The 21,732-nt window shown below is 39.3% G+C and overlaps 1 protein-coding gene across 3 annotated transcripts in view; it reads right to left on the minus strand.

Moving 5' to 3' along the window:
- The window catches only part of LOC117466535 (partitioning defective 3 homolog B-like), a 291,025-nt gene that overhangs the window by 210,477 nt on the left and 58,816 nt on the right, over window positions 1–21,732 (minus strand). For all 3 annotated transcript variants that reach the window (XM_034109836.2, XM_034109835.2, XM_034109837.2), the window contains exons 3-4: window positions 14,080–14,233; window positions 6,585–6,679 (exon numbers count right to left, since the gene is read on the minus strand). In XM_034109836.2, coding sequence (XP_033965727.1) covers window positions 6,585–6,679; window positions 14,080–14,233 — 249 coding nt within the window. The remainder of the gene's footprint in view (window positions 1–6,584; window positions 6,680–14,079; window positions 14,234–21,732) is intronic.

A 21,732-nucleotide genomic window follows, 5' to 3' on the forward strand; every position in this document is an offset into this window, starting at 1 on the left:
GTGTGTGCGCAAGTGATAAACCTAAGGTAATTCATCTTAAATAGTTAAGTAAGCCTGCGTTTTGATAAATACCATATCATACTGTAGGGCCAGAGGTCTGAACAGTAAACCAAGAAATATTTGGAATGCACCATTATTTTTCTATTAAACAAGTTTAGTTCATTTGTATTGAAAAATAACCTATGTACATGACAAACGTTTTTACAGTTTATCTGATTAAGAACGAACTAGACACTGACATTAGGGCATGTTCTGCCGTTGATCATTTATATATTTGTTTGTATTTTTATTTATTTTTTCAATGATAATAAAGACCATTTCATAAGCAGCATTTACTTCTGCCAGAACGTATTGGTGTGAATTGGATAGAGTTCCTGTTGTGTTACTTCACTATTTAGTACCAGTCAGATTTAGGGTTATGAACTTCTCCAAACATAGGCAAAGCAAAAAGAGAAGAGGAAGGTGGGGACCTAGAAGAGCAGACACATTCACACAGAAAACCCTGCCTACTGTATGTGCACATGTACATGCCATTTACGGTAACTGTATGGCAGTATCTTGCCAATAGACACATTTCTACCATCAAACGGTTTATACCGTCAAGTTGCCTAACAACACACATGCTGACGACTACTCGCAAGTGCACAAAAACTATGTGTAGCATGATAAATAAGTCCTGTACTGCCTTATTAACCCCAGGAGTATTCTGGGTAAGAACAAATACTCCCAGCCTGATTAACACGCTGGAAATAACCTATGTGTGTCCGTGAGTGTGTGTCCGTGAGTGTGTGTGTGTGTGTGTGTGTGTGTGTGTGTGTGTGTGTGTGTGTGTGTGTGTGTGTGTGTGTGTGTGTGTGTGTGTGTGTGTGTGTGTGTGTGTGTGTGTGTGTGTGTGTGTGTGTGTGTGTGTGTGTGTGTGTGTGTGTGTGCGTGTGTGTGTGTGAAGAAAAAAGGTAGTCATTATTTGGCCCTCTATACTTATTTGTGTGTGGCATTTAGAACAAAAAACTGCCCCAGTAAATCTTACTGGATTGAAATTAAATAAAGAGAGGGGACAGAGAGTAGGAGAAGAGACTGAGAGATAAGAAAGACAGAGAATTGCTGCAAGAAGAGTACTTTCTTTCTCTCATCGCTCTCACCGAAAGGCCAAGGGACAATTTGAACAATTACCCAGAGCCATTACCTCCATTTGAAGAGGGCTGTGAGTGAGAGTCGAAGAGTAAGGTCTATTTTTAAGTATCACATTGGAAAAGATCGAAGGAAAGCGCATCATTTTAGTATTTTGTTGCCATCTAAATATATTTTTTTATTTTTGCATTTGTCGGAAAATATTGACGTCCATATATAGATTCCTTTTGACTATATTTTGGATAATATGCCTACATTTATCGAATTGGTCGAGGTTAACATTTACTGTTAGGGGGTATAAGTCACTCTAAAGACAGCTGGGTTCTGAACAACTCGAATGTAAGCAATGAACATGTAGCTACAATAGTGGAAATGGTATTGCATAATATCTTCTGGCAGACACATTTCAACCGTCTAACGGCAATAGATTGTTTTAGTGTTGATAGAGCTGATTCCTAACTAACCATGCTTTTAAATGAGTGTTTTGTTCTTGAATTGTAGCTGAATCGGTTGGCTGTCAGCCTTGAAGCCTCTCTTTTGTGTCTGATTTGTTTTAATTACATTTAAATTAATATCCTTGAGTTCATTTAGCTATTTCTTCACAAGGCACCAACGTCCGAATAGGCCGAAAACAGCAAAGGCCACAAACAAGTCCAGTCTTCCACTGGAATTACATTGGATTTGTTTTTGCTACTTTCTCAGTGTAAACTGAGAAAGTGGGGGAACCTGAGGAGGTAGCATGAACTGTAATAAAGGGAGACAGGGGTCACCTATATGCATTCTCTCACGCAGTAGCACCAAACTATGAAGCACACAGACGCACAATCAGTTTGGACAAGCCTGCTATGTAATTGAAACTGCGCAATATTTCATATTGACAGCCATAGGAGTGATGGCGAAAACAGAGCTAAGATGTAAGGAGCGGAATGTGGGCTCAGAACGACATGATCTACATTCCTGAGCTTTGGATTACATTTCAGCGGGTAAATTAAAGTAAATAGATTAGTGTTTGCTTAACAGCGTTTCATGTTGCTATAGGTTGCATATCAGAACAGAGGACAATGTTGTGCTTCAATTTGCGTACTTCTGTACTTACAGTATATGTGCTCATTTCCAATGCGAAATATGGCAATAGTTCACTTTAAATACCTGAATGGTGCCCTTATAAACCCTTATAAGCCAGTGTTATTTTTATTGGGTTAATTTAGCAGTCTGTAATGACTTGCTACGGCGCGACTTGGTAACACAGCTAGCTAACAGTGGAGATTGTGTGTCTTCCTGTCAGAGCACATCACATGTTTGAGACAACACCACAGTGTACAACATACAGTGTATTAAGGGAAATGTCCAATGTTAGCAACAGCACAGGTCTTTTTCTGTTGGATCATCATAGGTTTTTAGTCTTAAGCATAGTCATGTTAGGTACATGTAAATAGTGTTGTTATTATTAAGTGCTATTAGTACCCAGCTCAACAACAGCATTATCTTCTAATATCACTACTCCTTTAGCCTCAGTGAGGTAAAGCAGGGAGACTGGACACCTCTGAGGACCAATCACATTCCCCAAAAGATCTGGAACTTGCAAACAGGTTGTTCTACGGGGAAAAGAAGGGATAAAAAGAAAAGGTTGTTTGTCCAGTGAATAATCTCAAGGGTGGAGGGCTCACCACTCCAGAGTCTAATCAGGCATGGAGTATGTTTTAACCATTGAACATCAGGGAGTAGCTGTGTCCAACCACCTTTAGGGAATATGGAACTGTAGCACTATCATAACAAGTGCTCAAAGCTTCATCTCTAAGCAACCGTCATGCTGTATTATTATACTGTATGTGTTGACGTGTTCTTGTAATGAAATTGCTCTGAAGTGTGACTAAATGTATGAAATGGTGTGTAAAAGAAAGGAAGAGAAGAAAAGAAGTTCTCCATACCTATCTGGTATGGTGTAAAGGGGTGTTAACGCAAGAGAAAGAAGTGAGGCCATTGGTTCCACATAAAAAGAGGAAATAGAAGATGTAGGGGAAAAAAAGATTGATTATCTTCTGTGGAAAGACGAATGGACATTGTGGATCAAGGGTTAAGCATCGAGCCTTAAGGTCAAAGTTAAAAAGCAGATGTGGACGCTGGAAAGAATGGACGAGGACAGTTGATTGAATTATTTCGATGGAAGGAGCAGAAGCAAAAAGAAGATAATGGGGCAGTAAATTAAGAAACATTTACAACATTGTTAGTCTGTAGAGAAGGAGATAAAAGCATGACATGATTAGCCAAAGAAAAAGTAGGTTTTAGTACAAAAGTGTGGAAAAGGTAAGACCAAGTTGGAAATGTTAATAAAGGAGACATGAAAAAGTGAGATCGGCAGTAAGGAGAAAGAGAGGGGGGGAGCACATGAGAAAAGGGAAAAGGAGCAAGCACTTGCCCTCTGCCCTTTTGAGAAAGGGAGAGTAAAGATGAAAAGAGAAGGGAAAGAACTGGAGAGAGTCATCCGTCTTTGTTCGAAGAGTTTGATGTGACAAAGCGTGTCTGGATTAGAAAGGACATGAAGACACTGCAGGATCTACTCCCCCCCCGACCTTTAAACACACGTACTCACTACACACACAAACACACACAAACACGCTGCTGCCGTAGGTCAGGGTTACACTTGTGGTGAAAACGGGGGGAAAGTGACTTATTACTAGTTTAACCAATGCCAGTATGGACAGCTAATTGCATATTTAACTGGCTAGTTGAGATATTTCTTTAGGTGGCGAATTGAATTACTGTCCTATATCAATTATTCTGAATGCTTATCCGTGCAATATGACCTGTGCAATATGTGTTCAGCATGTATGTGAGGATTTGCTAGATAAAGAATAAGGCCTGACAAAATTAAATGACAGACATGTATAACATTATGGTTGCCAAGGTTGGTCTTAAATTGAAAGGCGACTTTAATAAGCGTCTAAATTTTTCGGGATAAATGTGGTCATTCCAATGGGAAATACATGGTTAGGTTGTGAAGTATTAAGTATAAAAAAGATGATATCGACAATGTGGTAAGCTCTTAACATTATCATCAGGAGCATCTTGGGAGACCTACTAGAGGAAAGGCCACGGGGTCATTAAAATCAAAGTGTTTATCCCCCGGGGAGTATTAATGAGCTTAGCAGTTTCATAGTGCTCTGCCTATTAGATTACAAAAGCAAAGAGAAAGCTCAAAGCCATTATGATTCATCAAACTAAATCAATATCTTGCAAAACCTTATGCACCTATTATGACACAATGGAAAAGTCGCCCGTATCGGACTTCATGATATAAATTGCACGCCAATCAGTTGTCTTTTAGACCTCTTTAAAAAGTATTATCTTAATAATGTGAATGAAACAGCAATTTACTGGGGCGCATTAAAGTTAACCAAATCATTTTTAAGTAGATGATGTTGTCAGTGCTTTAAATGACAGACACATGTTTCTCACATGTTATAGTGTCCTGTTGACACCAAAGGAAAGAGGAACGTTTTTAGGAGTTTCAGCAAAAGTGCTTGTGGGGAAAAATAATGTAATCAGTAAATGTCACTGCAATGTATCAATTAGATTCTTCTGTTCACTATGCCGGAGTGCTCATGTTGACCCAACAGAGGTGTAAGACATGGGGCACAGCAATTGTTTAAAATCATTTTTTTGAGGGGCCCACAAAATGTCATTGTTAACTGACATTATGTTAATAGTGGGACAAAAGCATGAGCATAATTGACAAAAGTCATTAAAATGTTGGTCTTAACTAAAACTGTTTTTACCTAATTTAATGTCAAAACACACAAAACCTTTCTTAGATTTGTCAAGTGTGGACTGAATGGCTGTTATTGCGAGAAATAGTTCTCAAGCAATGTGGGACATACTGACCAGGGGCCTCATTTATAAAGGGATATATGCTCAAAAAAATGGCGTACGCCAGTTTCTACGCAATGTTTGCGATTTATAAAATACTAACTTGACGGGAAAACGTGCGGTCCTCCACGCAAACTCTAACCCATGCGTACGCACTAAGCACAAAAATGGGAGAGACGAGAAACTGCGACACCGCGTTGGCAGAAGGAAGAATGGAGAGAAATATGTGGAAATAATACCATAAACAAAATGTTACCTCTCATTTATCATATGAAGAATTCATTTTCAAACATTGATTAAAGCCAATATTAAAATGATTAAACAAACGCCTGTTTGCGACTCCTCAGTGCACACAAAAACATAACTTGGAGAAATAAATAAATACGGATATATTATTTAAAAGACCCTCAAATATGTTGTGTTAATGTTATGAAATGTTTTCTCATAAATGATGCGGTAAGCAGAAGGACAGAATTACGTCTAAACTGACGCCGTTTTGCATTTCTATAGGTTGTAGATACGAGCATGGTTTTATATACTATCATGTTTAATCGTGTTTTATGCCGTTTGCCAAGACTTGATAAGTCGCTCGTAAAACACAGGAGGTATGGAAACTAAGAACACCATGTGGTCAATTGTACAGCTGATATAACACAACACATTAGTTGTATTTCCTTTAACTGGTGGATTATGGATATATAGTTGCTGATCGACAGCTGGGACACAAACCACCAAATACAAACAAATAATTCAGATCCAGTCGTCATGACTCCACTCCGGAGGGATTCCCCGATCATTTCTTACATTTTCTCATCAAGGGGGGGGTCTCCTGTCCCCGGTACAAACACACATGTGTATTTATTTTGTCATTAACCTTTTTCGGAACACTTATTTATTTATTTTGGTGCCGATCCGACCTCCATGCTGCTACTCTGGTTCAAACTGCATCCACCGAACAATAGGATTTATCTCCACCTCCCCACAATAACCAAAATCTGACACGGTGTGAGATGTCTTTTTTAGCAGTTCTGTCGTCATTTCCTGCGATCTTCTTCATGCAGTCAGTCAGAATGAATGAATGAATGGGCGTTTCTTTGACTATTTATAGGCAAATATGGGCGTTACGTGAAGCCCGCAGAAGCTGCTCCGCATTTCGAGTCGATTGTGATTTATAAAGGGAAACCGGCGTAGGAAGTGCTGTACGCACTTTCCTCGGAAAATGTCGGGACATTTCTGTACCTATTTTTTTGATTTGTACTACGTAAGCAACATTCCCACGTGAATCCTACACAAGGCGTTATAAATGAGGCCCCTGGACATCCCACAAAATAATTACTTTAACTTACTAACAAAAAATAACTAACTAATCAGTGTGTACGCTGGTAGGCACCCCAGATAACCAAATGTGTATGCAAAAGCACTGAAAGGCAACTTTTTTTAAATTGTAACAGGTGGTTTACTGAGCAGTATATATTTCACATAATGAACAATAAAATGTACCAAACCAAAAACACTATTTGTCGGAACGATACCAGGTGTCAAACTGCATGTGTCTGTGTGTCTTTTGTCTGAGGGCCTTGGGGTCTTACCATCCCGGTGGTGTCCTCACTGAGGGGGGGTTCAGAGTCTGTCGGCTGGGGGCTGAGCGCTGAGTCACTGCTGCTTCTCACCAACAGGGGGGTGTCTGTAGAAAACACAAGAAAACGCACACATCTGATATATGTAGTTTTTCTATCTATGCCTACCATTAAAGAGCAATGGCAAAGTCATAATGTGTACTCTTCAGTTGTTTTTTCTCTAAAAATGACACACATCCAGATCAACAAAAGGAAGCACATTTGAGATTAGTAACAGCATTGCTCGTCTATACTTTTGCAAATGTCACCACAGCCTTCCAAAAGTAGTTCCACAGCTGGGTTCAAAGTTTTTCTAAGCAGAAGCAGAGATGTATGTGTATAAAGTGTGTCTGTTTACAGTGGATAACTAGCGAAAATGTTTAAAGCAGATGTGGTACAGTACAGCCTGTAAATCACTGCTTTCTCTCCTTCCTTTGTTTATTATCTTTTAGGAGGTATCTGCAGGAGGAATGTAAAGACTTTCCAATAACCACTCACTAAACAGCAGTTTTGTTGCAGACAAATAACTTCAATGTATGACTTGCAACAATATTTACTACATGAAATTGTAAAATAAATTCTGCTTTAATCCATGTTACATCTGCTATATTTGTTCAAGCTGTGCTCAGTTAAAAACCAGATAAACCTGGATCTCTGTCATTCCAATATGACACTGAGTGACTTCTTCCTGTCAGACTGTTAATGGAACAAGAGATATGATGGAAAGGAAAGAGAAAGAATAATGCAGAAATATTGTGTTTTCAAGGCTTGAGAAAATCTCAACAGTAAGCTTGCTGATACATGCACAGTGTGTGTATAAACACACATACAAACACACACACACACACACACACACACACACACACACACACACACACACACACACACACACACACACACACACACACACACACACACACACACACACACACACACACACACACACACACACACACACACACACACACACACACACACACACACACACACACACACACACACACACACACACACACACACACACACACACGACTGCCTTAAAATTGCTAATGCTATTTTTGATGGAGTTGCAGTTCAGCTAAATTCATGTCTAATAATAATCTTTCAGATGACAAGATACAAAGCCTGAGCCGGTCCTGCCACACTTCAGAGAGAGTTTGTGTGCGCTTCTTTTTAAGAGTGTCAAAGCACGATGATGTAGGAAGAGAGAGGAGAGTAGAATGTTTTTATGTTGCTCGGTTGATAAAAAATAAATGTCCACTCCGTCAGTGCAGCGTGCCAGTGACATCAGTCCAAGCCAAAGTGTGTTTCAAAAAAACAAAAGAGCAAATGCCCACATTTAGTGTAATAAATGATCCTTATAACATGTTATTAACAACATGGAAACTGCAGCTCATAGAGCACATGACTTAGAGCATGGTAGCACAATAGTTTGCATTGGCGTTCATTGAGGCAGCTGCAGGTTTTTTACATTCCATGTCATTTAGCTAGTGCTTTTGTCCAACGCTACTTACATAGAGTACACTTCTAAGCGGTAAAAATGCCTACAGGAGTCATTCTGGAAAGCTTCTAACCCTCCAATTGGTAGACGTCTATAACTGCCCACAGTATGTTGAACTTAATCTGTGTCTTATTTTATAAGATTTGGAACATGCTTAGATGTGACCAGCTGCAGCTCTTGGTCGGTCAAAACATTCACCATTATTTTACAGTGTCCGCTCTATGAGAATGGAACTGGGCATGGAAGGTAAAAAATGAGTGGAGTTGCTTATGTGTGATGTTTTGCTACGAGATATCGCTGAAACACGAAAATACTCAATGTGGTATTTTAACACACATTTAGCCTTATACAAATATTGTGCTTCCTTTTATTTGGATAGACATAAACTAAGTGCTTTGTCAAACATGCCATGATTAGACATTACCATCTCTATGGAAACTACTGTAAGTCGACAATCTTTTTTTCTTCATAATTAATAGCGTGATATGACTGGTGGGCAGCGGACATTTAGAAAAGGATCAAAGTCCAACGAAGATGGAAAGCATGAAGCTAAAATATTCATTATGTAAATGAAGCCTAAGGGTTTTCATTACTGCTTCTTTTAATCATCCAATATCATTACCCATGAGACATGTATGTATCCCTGTTGATTACATAGTGTTATCAGAGAACTCATTCTTGAATGTTGTTTGTGGAGATGTGTGTGTTCATTAGGCCTGTAAGGAGCACATGTGTGAGAAGTTAATGTATGATGAACCCTTTCTTTAATATCCCTTCAGTGAGCACACTGGTGTTCATGTGCCCAAATGGCCAATAAATGTCCGATGTGCAGTTCTCCGTGTGCATGTAAGTAACATATGATAGTGTCTCCTTCTCCACATCCCATCAGCACACTGCATAAAATCATCATTTAACCACAGCTGAGGCGCACCACACTATTGCCTGTGCTTCTGCTGGAGCTTGAAGAAATAGTGAAATTGCGGGAAAAGTCAACAACGCAGAAAGCTATCCAAATAAATAACATTTATAGCTTATGATCCATGTGTCGCACCGCCAATCCTCATATCTACCATCCCCATTCATAGGGTCCATAAATCCATATATACATTAAGACCATTGTCATGTTAGCCTCTATGGTTCCACTGGGAATTGAATGAGAAAGGTGGGGGGGTGAGGGTGAGGGTGGAGGGAACCTCTCTATGAGTGGACTACTCAGAACACATGCCAAATGATATTTGTAGGGTCGTATATTGATTGTCACAAAATGGACCCTAGGTGCTCTTAAGACTGGCCGGGGGTATGGATTACATCAAACCCCATATGAATTCATCTTTTCAAAGAAAGGCAATGAAAGACGGATAAATGGACAGAGGACAAAGGGATGTCAAAATGAGAAATAGATATATAAATGAAGGGACTAACAAAGGAGAGGATAATAAGAGAGATACAAAGAACATTGATATATATATATATAAAAATGTGGCTGGGTTCAAAATTATAGAAATGAAGGGAGATAAAAGAACAATAAATTCATAAAAGACAAAAAATAAAGAAGCCTTTGGATCAAATTGACTTCAAAGCTATGACATATTGGTTCACTGCAACATATCACCTTCCCAGTGCTTCCCTGAAGCAGACATTTCAAGACACCAAAGCGGAAGTGGCGAAAATGTTCCACTGTATTAAGGGACATACAGTGATATCTTTCTGTCCATTTGCCTGTATCGAAGTTCGATGACCTAGTAATCCCCCATACCCCATTTGACTGCAGTAATACTACTATTCCCAGCTGAACTATATGCCATTCCTATCACAGTAAGCCATGACAGTGTGGCAGTAGGCCAGCAAGAACAATATCAGGAACCCTGAAACTGAAGAAGCCAAATGAAATTAAGATCAATGTATTGTCCTTATTTACACCTGTGCCTTTCCTACTCTGACATGTCAAAATGTATTTTGTGAAAAAAGGCCTATATTGGGCTTTGTTTAACTCAAGCAGCTTAATTAACAAAGCATTAAATGAACTTTAGACCACATCTGAATTTATGCAAACTATTTGTCGGGTTGGGCATTAGATAGACAATATATCACAATATGTTTAAAAGCATCATTTACGCATATGAATTGCCTTGTGTTGAAAAGTGCTATATAAATAAACTTGCCTTGTCTTGCCTTGCATACAAATATTGTTTTAGATTTATGTTTCTAAAAAATTCTTAATTTAAAGGCTGCATTACAGTAAGTGAAATCATTTTCTGAACTTACCCAACTGTTCAAGCTGTTCGAATGATTTCTCTTTACCTAATTAGCGATTATATACACAGTGCTGATGATTATTTATCAAAAAGTATGTTTTCGTTGTTAAACGTCAATATTGCCAAGTATCGATCGAGTATTTGATTATCTCCATTTAGCCCGACCCCAAGTATTTGACAATAGGCATTTATGCATTACTTTTATTAACGGTAACATTTTTAGCTAAAACCATTACAGCAGCTACATAAGTCGTGTAAAGTGTACCACATGAAACAATACAGCATTCTTCTCTATCCATTGTGCTGCTGACAATGTATCATAGTTAGATACTACTCTGTTTCTGATTATGTTCGTTATTGATGTCTTCCTTTATTGAAGTTGTGTGTGAACTAGTTGTTAAGAAATAAAGAAAAATAAGTTAAGGGACAGAGAGCGGAAGACAGTGAGAAGCAGAAACAATTAGTAAGGCAAACAGAGAAAGAGACTTGCAGAGACAGTGAAAGAGAAACAAGTGGTTGAGACGGGGATCGAGGCCTCAGTCTGACCTTCCCACTCTGACAGTGATAGTCTCCAGATCTCCCTTACCTCTAATCTGCCATGACAGTCACACATTACAACTAATCTCTGCTGACAGGCGGCCATAGTGAAACAGACTAAACTTCCTGTCTTAACAGTGTCTGGATCATACAGCTTCACTCGGGAAGGTCATACAAGATGAAATGTCAATTATGTCAGAACTAGTAGTATCTGTACAAGATACACGATTGTTGTTGTCATATCTAAAGTATGTGAAATTAGATCTCATGCAAGGAGTAAAGGGCAAATGTTACTTAAGCTATGGTTTTTGATAAGCGTGGTAGTCCTTGAGCTCAACATCGCTTAAGCTAAATAAGAAATTACTATGTCATCAAAAGCGTGGAACATAATGAAACTGGCTAATAGAATACAACCTACAAGAGATGGATGAGCATTATCACACTTCATTTGCCATTATGACATTTTGAAAACAACCTCGACAGATTGTGTTTAAATGTCATCTGGATGGATGGAGCAACAAAGCATATATGGAGTCTATAATTCAAAACTAAAGGGAGTGGAGTCTGTGATTAGCGCACGGCGGGTTTTGGAGAAGTGTAGGTACAAGTAATCCATCACGCCATGGTTTGTTATGTTAAGGCAAAATTACATTTGGACAAGTTACTGTGACAGCTTTAAGCCCTCTCACACTAACATCTACAGTACCTCAACTGCATAAGCACTTGACTTGACATAAGACAGAAAGAAATGAGGGAAAAGAGGGAAAGAGGAGCCAGAGAGAGGTAGGGAAAGGTCATTCAGATAGTTAACAGTAAGCAGACGCAGACATCACACCGCCTGACGTTACACATACACTTCCTGTCCTCTCTTCATCTGATTCTCTTTCATCCCCATCTCATTCTGCATCTCAGGGACGGTGGTGCCAACATTTGAGCTCTTGTTTTCAATCACTGTCCTGCAGAACATGGCCATCACATCCGGACCTTTTGTCTGCACTGTAATTCAAAGGTAGCATCGTTCCTAATAAAACATGGTTCTTAGCTCTCAAAGGATATTTAAGAATATGTTGTACCCAGTAGAGTGGAGCAGTGATATGTGTATAGGCCGATGCAGAGTTTGCATCGCAAGGGCTCCCTTGACTAAAAGCAGTTAGATTTTTCTTCTATTGGATTTTGGAATATTATAACAAATAATCTCTTACTCCGGCTTGACGCACAAATGCAATTGCCAGATGTAAATAGCTAATGTAATGCTAGGAGTGAACTACATCATTGGTCGCATGACTTCACGTCGACCCCTCTAAGCTAAAGGTGGACTTGAGTTCGGCAAAATAACGTTTAGTAGTCTCATTTGTTAGCAACCGCTTATTTCAAAGACACGTAAAATCTTTAGACGTTCAACAGTGGGGTGTTTTTTCAGTTGACTTTAACTCAAAGGAGCCCTGAACTGCTAAAATGCTAATTTATAATCCAGGTGTAGGATTAATACACCACTATATAAGTGGTCAAACCTGTACTTTATTATATATTAATTTCATTCTGAATTGAATGATTATAACTAGTGGTGCACGATAATTATCGGCCCGATAATTATCGGTTCGATATTAGGAATTATGACGTCATCCCGATAAACCCGATAAAAGTATTAATAGCCCCGATAATATACAATATATTTTTTGGGTAAAAAAAAAGAAAAACAATACTGCGGTGTGGGTGGATGGGGATGAGGGGCGCTTGTTTTTCACTCGGCTCCTCCCGTTTTGCCAGTACTGTGGTATTAGTGGTTTAGGAAGAGGGGAGTTCTTCAAAAATCCAGCGCTCCCTAACTCATGCCTGGCTGTGATGTAAATGGTGTGCGGCCGTGAAGCCAGGACAGTAAACAAACATGTCGTCGGTAGTATGGGACTATTTCAAAGTTTCAGAGTTAGATAGTTTGCTTGCTATTTGTATTAACAAATGCAATGCAGAAGTTCCACGAGGAGGGAAGAAGGCAACGAGCTATAATACTTCCAACCTGATCAGTCGCCTGAAACATCGCCATCGCTACGATGGTGTGTTCAAAGCGTACGAAGACGCCTGCGCTGCTAAACTAGCAGCGAATCCAAAGCCAGCTGCAAAGGCACCGGGGCTTTCACCTATCCACGAGGCTTTTGAAAAAGGCAAGAAGTTTGCCAGAGACGACCCCAGGGCTAAAACGATCTCTAACTTCATCATAGTCATGATGGCGCTTGACGACCAGCCCTTCTCCCTCATCGAAGATAAAGGATTCAGTCAGCTAGTTCATCATTTAACCAGGTGTGCAAAAACTACAGGTACATTTAATATATATATATATTTATATTATTATCGGTTATCGGTATCGGTCTTGAGAAGCAGGAAGTTATCGCTATCGGTTTCAAAAAACCAATATTGTGCATACCTAATTATAACAATATGGTGTTTTGAGACTTCACTTCTGTCCTTTTACCAACACGGCCTAGCAGTCAGCCTCCACATCTAAAGTCAGTCCCAGTGAAGCGGTTTCTCGTCCAACATCAGTGTTGACATTGCCCTCTTCATGCACTGACCTACATATACCTAAAAGGTTGGAACAGAGATTCCCTCAAGATATCTTTTTCCTTTGAAAAAGCATTTAGACCATGTGTCAGTTACTGTAACCTTGATATTACAAAGTCCAAGAAACAGAGTTGGGATTTCTTTCATAACTTTACCTACTTTCAAGGATTAAGAACACTTGTGTTGTTTTTATACTACACACTCATGGAGTGTTGATCTCTTTATCGATAGATAATGTCAGACAAAATGGTGTGATGCAATGACAATTGCCAGAACATAACTGATGGTTAGTTCATTGCTCTCTGAAGAGCAGGTACAATACATGTCAGCACATTTCTATGGCTTGGATAAATGCAGTTTAATATACCAGAGAGTACAAAGGGTGACAAATATCCTGCTTTTACAACTTTGTAAAATAACATTATTTTGCAAATACCCTTGGAAAGAACACTAGTACTAAATCAGGTTTAATACTTTAAAAGAAAGAACGGAAAGAGTTACCAAATGACAAAGCCTCACTCCTAATACTATACTATGTACAAAGAAAAGAAAATTCTGCATGTCAAGATTAGAGTGGGGCTCTACCAAATACAGACATTAAAAAGAAAAAATGACTCACTGGATTTGAGGACGGAGGAATTGACTTCAATCTCTCCCCCTGCGATTGGCTGGAAGACGGAGAGCTCTGATTGGTAGACATCAGGGCTCGGCGCTAACCTTGTGTTAGCCACACCCCTTTGCTGGGCTTCCTGCTCCTCATACACCGCCATCAGCTACAAGTAAAGAAGAAATAAAATGTAGATGATTGTTTGTTTTATTTGATTTATTCTGTTCATCATTTTGAGCACAGCATTTAATCAGAGTGTAGCAGCAGGATATCTATTAAAATATTCCTATGTAACTCCACTCACAGTCTATTGACTCACACTGAAAGAGAAGATACTTCTATACACTTTATCCACTGCAATTCACATATATTTCACAGTTCAACGCAATACCAAAGGCAACATGAATACACAAAGACAACATCCGAACAGAGGCTAGCAGACTGGGAATAACCCTGAGCTCAATCTGACATGAATGTACCTTCATGTACTTCATTTGTTTTAAACTTGAGTTATATGTTTCCATTATCAACAGCAGTATGATTACAGTAACAGAATAAAGAAAAAACACTTCAAAATGCCTATCTTTGGAAGCATATTACAGTAATTGACAGAGTTGACATGAAGGAAAACATGCTTAGACATGTAACTGCACTTAATTTAACATGTTAAAACTATTGTCATATTTTGCATTCAGCAACAGGTGTATGACCACAGTTACAGAAGGTTAGGCTAAAGGACAACCTACACATTTCTTTTTATGATTGTAAGAAACCACAGTAAATAAAATATAACGCATGTGTTCTATTTCTTTAAATAATGCAAGAAAAAAATCCATAAAATCCTGTTGTAAATGTGTGTCTTTGTTTTATACACCATTTCTGTTACCTTGTGGATGAGGACGCTATAGAGCACGTCCAAGGAGCCCAGCATTCCTGCGACAGTGTGTGTCTACTGATTAACAGCGGCCTCCATTCGGGTCTATCTCTGCGTGTGTGTGACGCGATGCTAGCTCCATCTGTGTTATATAGCTGAATCCCTGTCTATTGAGCATTACACTGAGTCTGCGTTTAGCCTAACATAGCACAGAGCGTGTCAACAAAGTGTTCTAGGGGCCTCCATGTAAAGCCTGAATAGACCTGTGTGTGTGTGTGTGTGTGTGTGTGTGTGTGTGTGTGTGTGTGTGTGTGTGTGTGTGTGTGTGTGTGTGTGTGTGTGTGTGTGTGTGTGTGTGTGTGTGTGTGTGTGTGTGTGTGTGTGTGTGTGTGTGTGTGTGTGTGTGTGTGTGTGTGTGTGTGTGTGTATAGTGGCCAAGAGTAAAGAAAGGGGACTTTGCCAGTAAAGCCAGAGGCTTCCTGCTACACTGGAACCATCAAGTACACAACATACAGTTATACAGACGGAAGCACACACATGTGCAAACAGACACATACTGTAGATGTGAGTCACTGCACTTCGATTTTACTGGCTGGCTCTTCTGCACAAGAAAGCAAAAAAAACACAACGCCGACATTATGAAAATGTAATTCTAAAGTGTAAAGTGATGCCAACATTTTAAACTAAAAGCTTATGTAGGAGCGAGAGCAGAGAAGTCCAGAGACTGCATCTTTTTTTTTCTTTTTTTTCAAGGCCGACCTGATGATTAAAAGCAGATTGTTACTGTACGTTTCTGCATGGGGTGTTTGATACATTAGGAACAGGAGAAGCAAAAGAAAAGGTCTTGGTCTTTCTAACTCCGTCTTGATCTTTCTCTGAAAAAAAAAAGTAATTTTCTAGCCACTTAAATGTTACTTTGTGCACCTGCAGGCCCTGTGGCACTGGTGACAGGTGGAACTGAGTGTTGAGGCACTTATTCTCAAAGGCTTCTCCTTGATCTGATGTGGCTTGGATTGTACCTCGTTTTGATTTGGCTTTGGACCAAAGCATTCAGCGAATTAAATTGTAAATGTAACAGGAAAAGCTAAATAGTGAAACTTAACTTCAAGCTTTACTTAACCGTGTGTGTTTTACGGTAGATAAACATACTCTGTGTGTGTCCTTTCTATTCCAGGCACACAGCAGAATAATATCGAGTTATACAATATCGCACCTTTCTTTTCCCCTCCCCATCCATATCTCACTATTCTGCACCAACGTCTCTCACACATTCATGTTCTGTCACATTCCCAGTTTCCATCTAACACACATCTTTCTCATCGTCTATCTCTATCTTCATAATGAACAATCATCTGACTTGTTCTTTGCTTTTCCTTGAAACTTGCTTGTTGTAAGGTGCATCTTTTTATTTTTCCTCAATATCCATTCCCCATTTCTGTTTTTAAAATTAATCTATTTACATTTCATCACTTAAATTACACCTTCTGTCCAAGTGTAAAACCTTTCTTTGGTTGTGTTACCATAAGTGACTTCATTTAAAGACAAATAGATCGTATTTGTCCCTTTCTGTTGCAAAGTATTGTCCAATAACTCCATGGATCAACCTTTTATAAAAACATATTAAGTCTCGAGTTCTATGATCTGAACAACGAAATACTAATTGAAGAAGTTTGGGGAACAGGGTCCCAGGATTCAATAAGGTTGGTCTGAACCAGTCAATCCTTAAGAGGACATATTCTGCACCTCTTTTCACCCTCTGTCTGAAACCAGAGCCCAGTCTGCTGATTGGTTAGCTGGCCGGCTCTGTTGTGATTGGTCAACCAGAGAAAAGCATAATAGATTCAAGATTCAGAGGTTTATTGTCATATCGAATACACAACTACGGTGTAGTATGTAACGAATAGGGCACCTTTATATTAAACGCTGAGATAATCACAGGTCAAAAGTAAATAAAAGGGTCTTAATAAATATAAATATTGTTTTATTGATTTTATTGTTATGTTAAATGTCTTGAAAATACATATATTTAATTTAAAAAAGTATCGCTACATTGTTATCCAGTTCCAGTAAATCTGCCTGTTTAAGAGAGTAGAACAAGACCAATAGCTTCCAGATAAACACAGAGGGAGAGTCTTAAAAAAGAACATCTGAAAGAATGACAGGAAGAAAAATGGGTAGACAAATTCAACATAGCCCTGCTGAGTTTCTTTAAAAGCCAAGGTGGAAAGACAGCCCGACGATGAGAGATTGAGACTTTGCTGCTGTTCTCTTCGACAGGGGACTCAAAGACCTGGCAAACAAAATGACACCACGTAGAGGGAGAGAGTGGTGGGGTAGACGCAGAAGGTGAGTCGGCTTAGAGAGAAAGTACAGAGAGAAATGGACGTTGAGAATGTGAGAGACAGAAGCTTATAATGATTATAATGAGGGGAACTGACAGGTGTGCTCTACTGTAAAAACCTTCAGGATGTCAGAGAGTAAGAGCAAAATGAAAACCTGAAGCTCGAGATTTGCTGAGAGTGTCACCGTGTCAAGTGTGAGTGCAGTGATGTGTCCATTTTCTGCAAAAATGAAAAGTGACATGGTGCCAACTCTGAATCTGTTCCTCTTATCCACAACCTTTCTTCCCCCTAAAGGCTATTGCTTTATTGTAAGAGATGTTTCCAGGTTTGTTACACACTGGGTGTTTTCAGCCTTTAAGTAATAAGCAAATTGCTTCTTTAAGCAATCACGAAATGCTATGGGTGTGCGTCACGCTGTTATATATGACATTCAACCTTCTCATCAACAACTTTGGACAGACTTAAAGATAAAGATGCTAGTAACTTCTGATTGTGTTCTGTTATTTTTTGTTTCAGCTATCAAAACACATATTTTACTTTGATCGGGTTGCTGACAACATCATGTAGAAATACCTTCATCCAGCTTGAATACTCAAAAATGCAGCTGAAGGAGTAATAAGACTTCATTTTGTCTTCATTTGGGTTCTGGGAGAACTGGAGAACTGAACAACAGATTGAATATCAAATTGTGGTTGGTTGTGTGATGTTTTTATTATTTTTTAAGGGGATTTAAAAGGTCACGTTCGACCACAAATGGCAATGCAATAGCTAATGTAGCTTGAGGACACTTCAATTGTATAAATAGCCAACTTCACTACACTACTCTTATAGACCAATGAGTCCAATTTAGGGCCAAATTAGCACATTTTCGCAAAAGTACAATAGTGTCCATTACCAACTCTGGTTGTCAACTATACAATATTTGATTCCAGCTTTATTTAAGTCACACATAGAAACACTAAAGCTAGCCAAATCTTTCCTCATTGAGCCTGAGCCCTTTCCATTAGGCCCTTTTCCATTTATCATTACCGTTTGGTCAATACAAGGTTTTTCCAGGTCACCTAGGACAAAGTGGAGGCTACGGTGAGGTCATATGGTAGAGGTAAAGTCTATGTGTTGAACTACCTGACCTGTAAGCAAGGATCAATCAAAGGCCTGACCCAATTGGCAAAAATCAAACACTTAAAACCAGACACCAATACACCAATGTGTCAAAATGTGTGAATTCGAAATCTTCGCCACACTTAACCTCAGGACCCTCGCAATAAGCTTGTAAAATGGCCATCACAAATAGGAAAGAAAGATTTATGTGTAAGAACATGTGACTTATTGATATTGTTTTGGGGGAAGGTTATCAGGTTAATGAAAGAACTGGAGCTTAAGAAATATTGAAAGCCTAAAGCGGCGTTCATGATACGCAATTTGCTATTGGCTCAGCAAGAGGTAGGGCGCATAGCTGTGTTTTGAAAACAGTTAGTTCTCATTTTATAGGTGACCTCCCCTGTTAACTGCAACACTTCATATAGCTGTTATTCACTTGGTTATGTGTCCTTTGGTGAGCCACAATCAAGGTCAAAGTTGAAATAATTTGAGCACAGCTCTCTGCAACCATTTTGAGAGGTGTGCTACATGTTCTACAGGAAAACAACGACAACGCAGAGCCATTTTGGCAATGGTCATTTGAGGGCAGCTTAACTCTATCAAGCACACTGCCCCTACATAGTCATGACCATTGACCAATCCAGACAGGGCTCAGTTAATTACTACAAAAGCTGCTCAGAACAACATGAAGCAAAATAACTAGACTTTCAACTACAAAAGTATCCAAATATTTTGTATCCATGGGTCCCATAACACATGCGCACATTTTCCTTAAACCCTCCGGCAACCAAACTGCTCAATCCAATGGATTAGGATATAAGTGAGTTTTACAACGTTTAGTTATTATTGGGTTTAGTCCAACAGGGACATTGATATTAGATGATTTACTTGCCCGTAACCTTTGACATTAACTGTGTATAGGTTATCATCATGTCAACTTAGGGTCTACAGCAGTGTTGTAGTCAAGTCACCAATTCACGAGTCCAAGTCACTCTCGAGTCACCACTCTTTGAGTCCGAGTCCAAGTCGGAGTCACCAAGGGAGAGTCGTAGTCGAGTCCGAGTCCAAGTCACCCAAGGAGTGTCCGAGTCGAGTCATCATTACCTGTGTTCGAGTCCGAGTCCGAGTCACCCAAGGAGTGTCCGAGTCGAGTCCGATTCCGAGGCATCATTACCTGTGTTCGAGTCCGAGTCCAAGTCCGAGTCACCCAAGAAGAGTCCAAGTCAAGTCCGAGTCACAAGTCTTCATGTATTAATCTTCGTGGATATATGTGTTGAAATGTAGCTGCTCCTCTACATTGCTTTTATCCTGTCATGTTATACTAATCTGTCTATTGAACTGCTGTGAAGCCAGTTTGGCTAGAATTCTTGTAATAGGTGCTATACAAATATAAAGCTTATTACTAATATTAATATTATTATATATAAATAAACTATATTTAAAATGAGTTACCTTTTAGAGAAGTGATTATATTTGTATGCCAATATTTTCCTATGGTAAAGTTTTCGTTTTGCACTTTTATTTTGATAGTAATAAGATCGGGACTCTTATTTTGAAGGAACTTTTACCGGTTAAATCGGTTTACTGATAAAGATTTAGCCCCAGAAAGCACATGGCTACTTAGCATGCAAAATGACTCATTCTGCATGTTCAGTAGCCATGTGCTTTCGTGTTATCGGCTGAATCTTTATTTATTGATTAGATCACGTTACTCTGATGATAGTGTTCAAGACAGCCTATATGTCTGAACTCGATCCTGAGAGTAATGGGTTACGGACCCTTCTCTTCAATATTGTTTCCACATAACGAGCATTTTGCGCTGCTCTTTTCCAATGTGGAAGCAGAATGTGTGAAAGCATACAGCACATGCGGGGTGTGTCTGAGACATCTTTAGACTGGAATAGCGGGGCCCAGTACGTGAACTCGCCTCGCATGTGCACACGCCAGGATAGAGGATATCAGACTCCAGAGAAAATGTGCTCGAGTCCGAGTCCAAGTCGGAGCGTCAATGTACAAGTCGAGTCCGAGTCATCATGGGGGGAAAAATTCACGAGTCCGAGTCCAAGTCATCGTGCACGAGAATTCACGAGTCCAAGTCCGAGTCGCATCAATCAGTGCGCGAGTCCTAGTCAAGTCACGAGTCCCGAAAATCTGCACTCGAGTCAGACTCGAGTCCGAGTCCAGGACTCAAGTACTCCATCTCTGGTCTCCAGTGGATGGTTTTATCTCAGGACAGCCTTACCATGTTTCTATATATTTTTAAATAACAAAAATATAATAATTTAACTGACAACGGCACTTAGTGTTATGTTGAAGTTCAGCAACTCAGGTATAAGTAATTGACTCAATCTGAGGCCTGCTTGCAGTCATAATAGTGCCCTTGATTTTATGGAGGGTAAAAGACCACAAGGTAATTATTATTATTATATTATTATTTGTTCTGCTCACTCGCCAATACATAGTGATGTATCGGTGAGCTGCACATGATATACAATTAGCGGTGCAACAACTAATCGACTTAATCGATTAAAATTGATTACCAAATTAGTTGCCAACTAATTCAGTCGTCGATTAGTTGACGTCATCACGTGTGTTTTACGCCCCGTTAAGCTCTAACTTTATTGGTCTTTTTATCGGTAATGGAAACATTTAAAAAATATATGTCATGTATTATTGCTACAAAAACATTATATCGCAGTCTTAGTGTCGCCAACTCTTTTCTAATATGCAAAAAGACAAACAAATGTGTCTATGATGTATTTTCGATCAGATGAGATCTCTCTCCCCGTCTGTGTGCGAGGGGGCGGGGCAGTTTACAAACACGCAGCTGCTACATGCAGCAACACACTGCGGAGATGGCGGAGAAAACGCGCTCCGAGGTGGTTAAACTTTACCCGTCTCGATGTGGACAATGCTCGTTGCCAAAAGTGCAATAAGAGTTTAGCATGTGAGGGCGGTAACACGAGCAATTTGTCTAAACATTTAGCAAAAGTGCACCACATTCAGACGGAGGAATGCACCGGGTTCGACTGTCTTTCTAGTAGCGCTGTAGCCCCATCCACGAGTAACGTTTCCACGTCAGGTGTTATGTATGCCAGCAGCAACACACGGAGTTAACTCAATTATACAAACATGGGTTAATGATTAGAGGTAACTGAGTTACTCTTTATTTTGTTAAAGTTTCAGCTTCTGTTTACAGTTCTGTCTTCAGATTATTTAATATGATTTGTTAAAACGTTGTTGTTTCTTTTGATGTGAAATATTATTTATTTAATTTAAATAAAAAGCAATGTTAATTTTGTTCAAAATGTGTTTAGTTAATTTAATAATATATGTATTTTTGAATCA

The sequence above is a fragment of the Pseudochaenichthys georgianus genome, chromosome 21, assembly GCF_902827115.2.
Source record: "Pseudochaenichthys georgianus chromosome 21, fPseGeo1.2, whole genome shotgun sequence".
Taxonomy (NCBI): Eukaryota; Metazoa; Chordata; class Actinopteri; order Perciformes; family Channichthyidae; genus Pseudochaenichthys; species Pseudochaenichthys georgianus.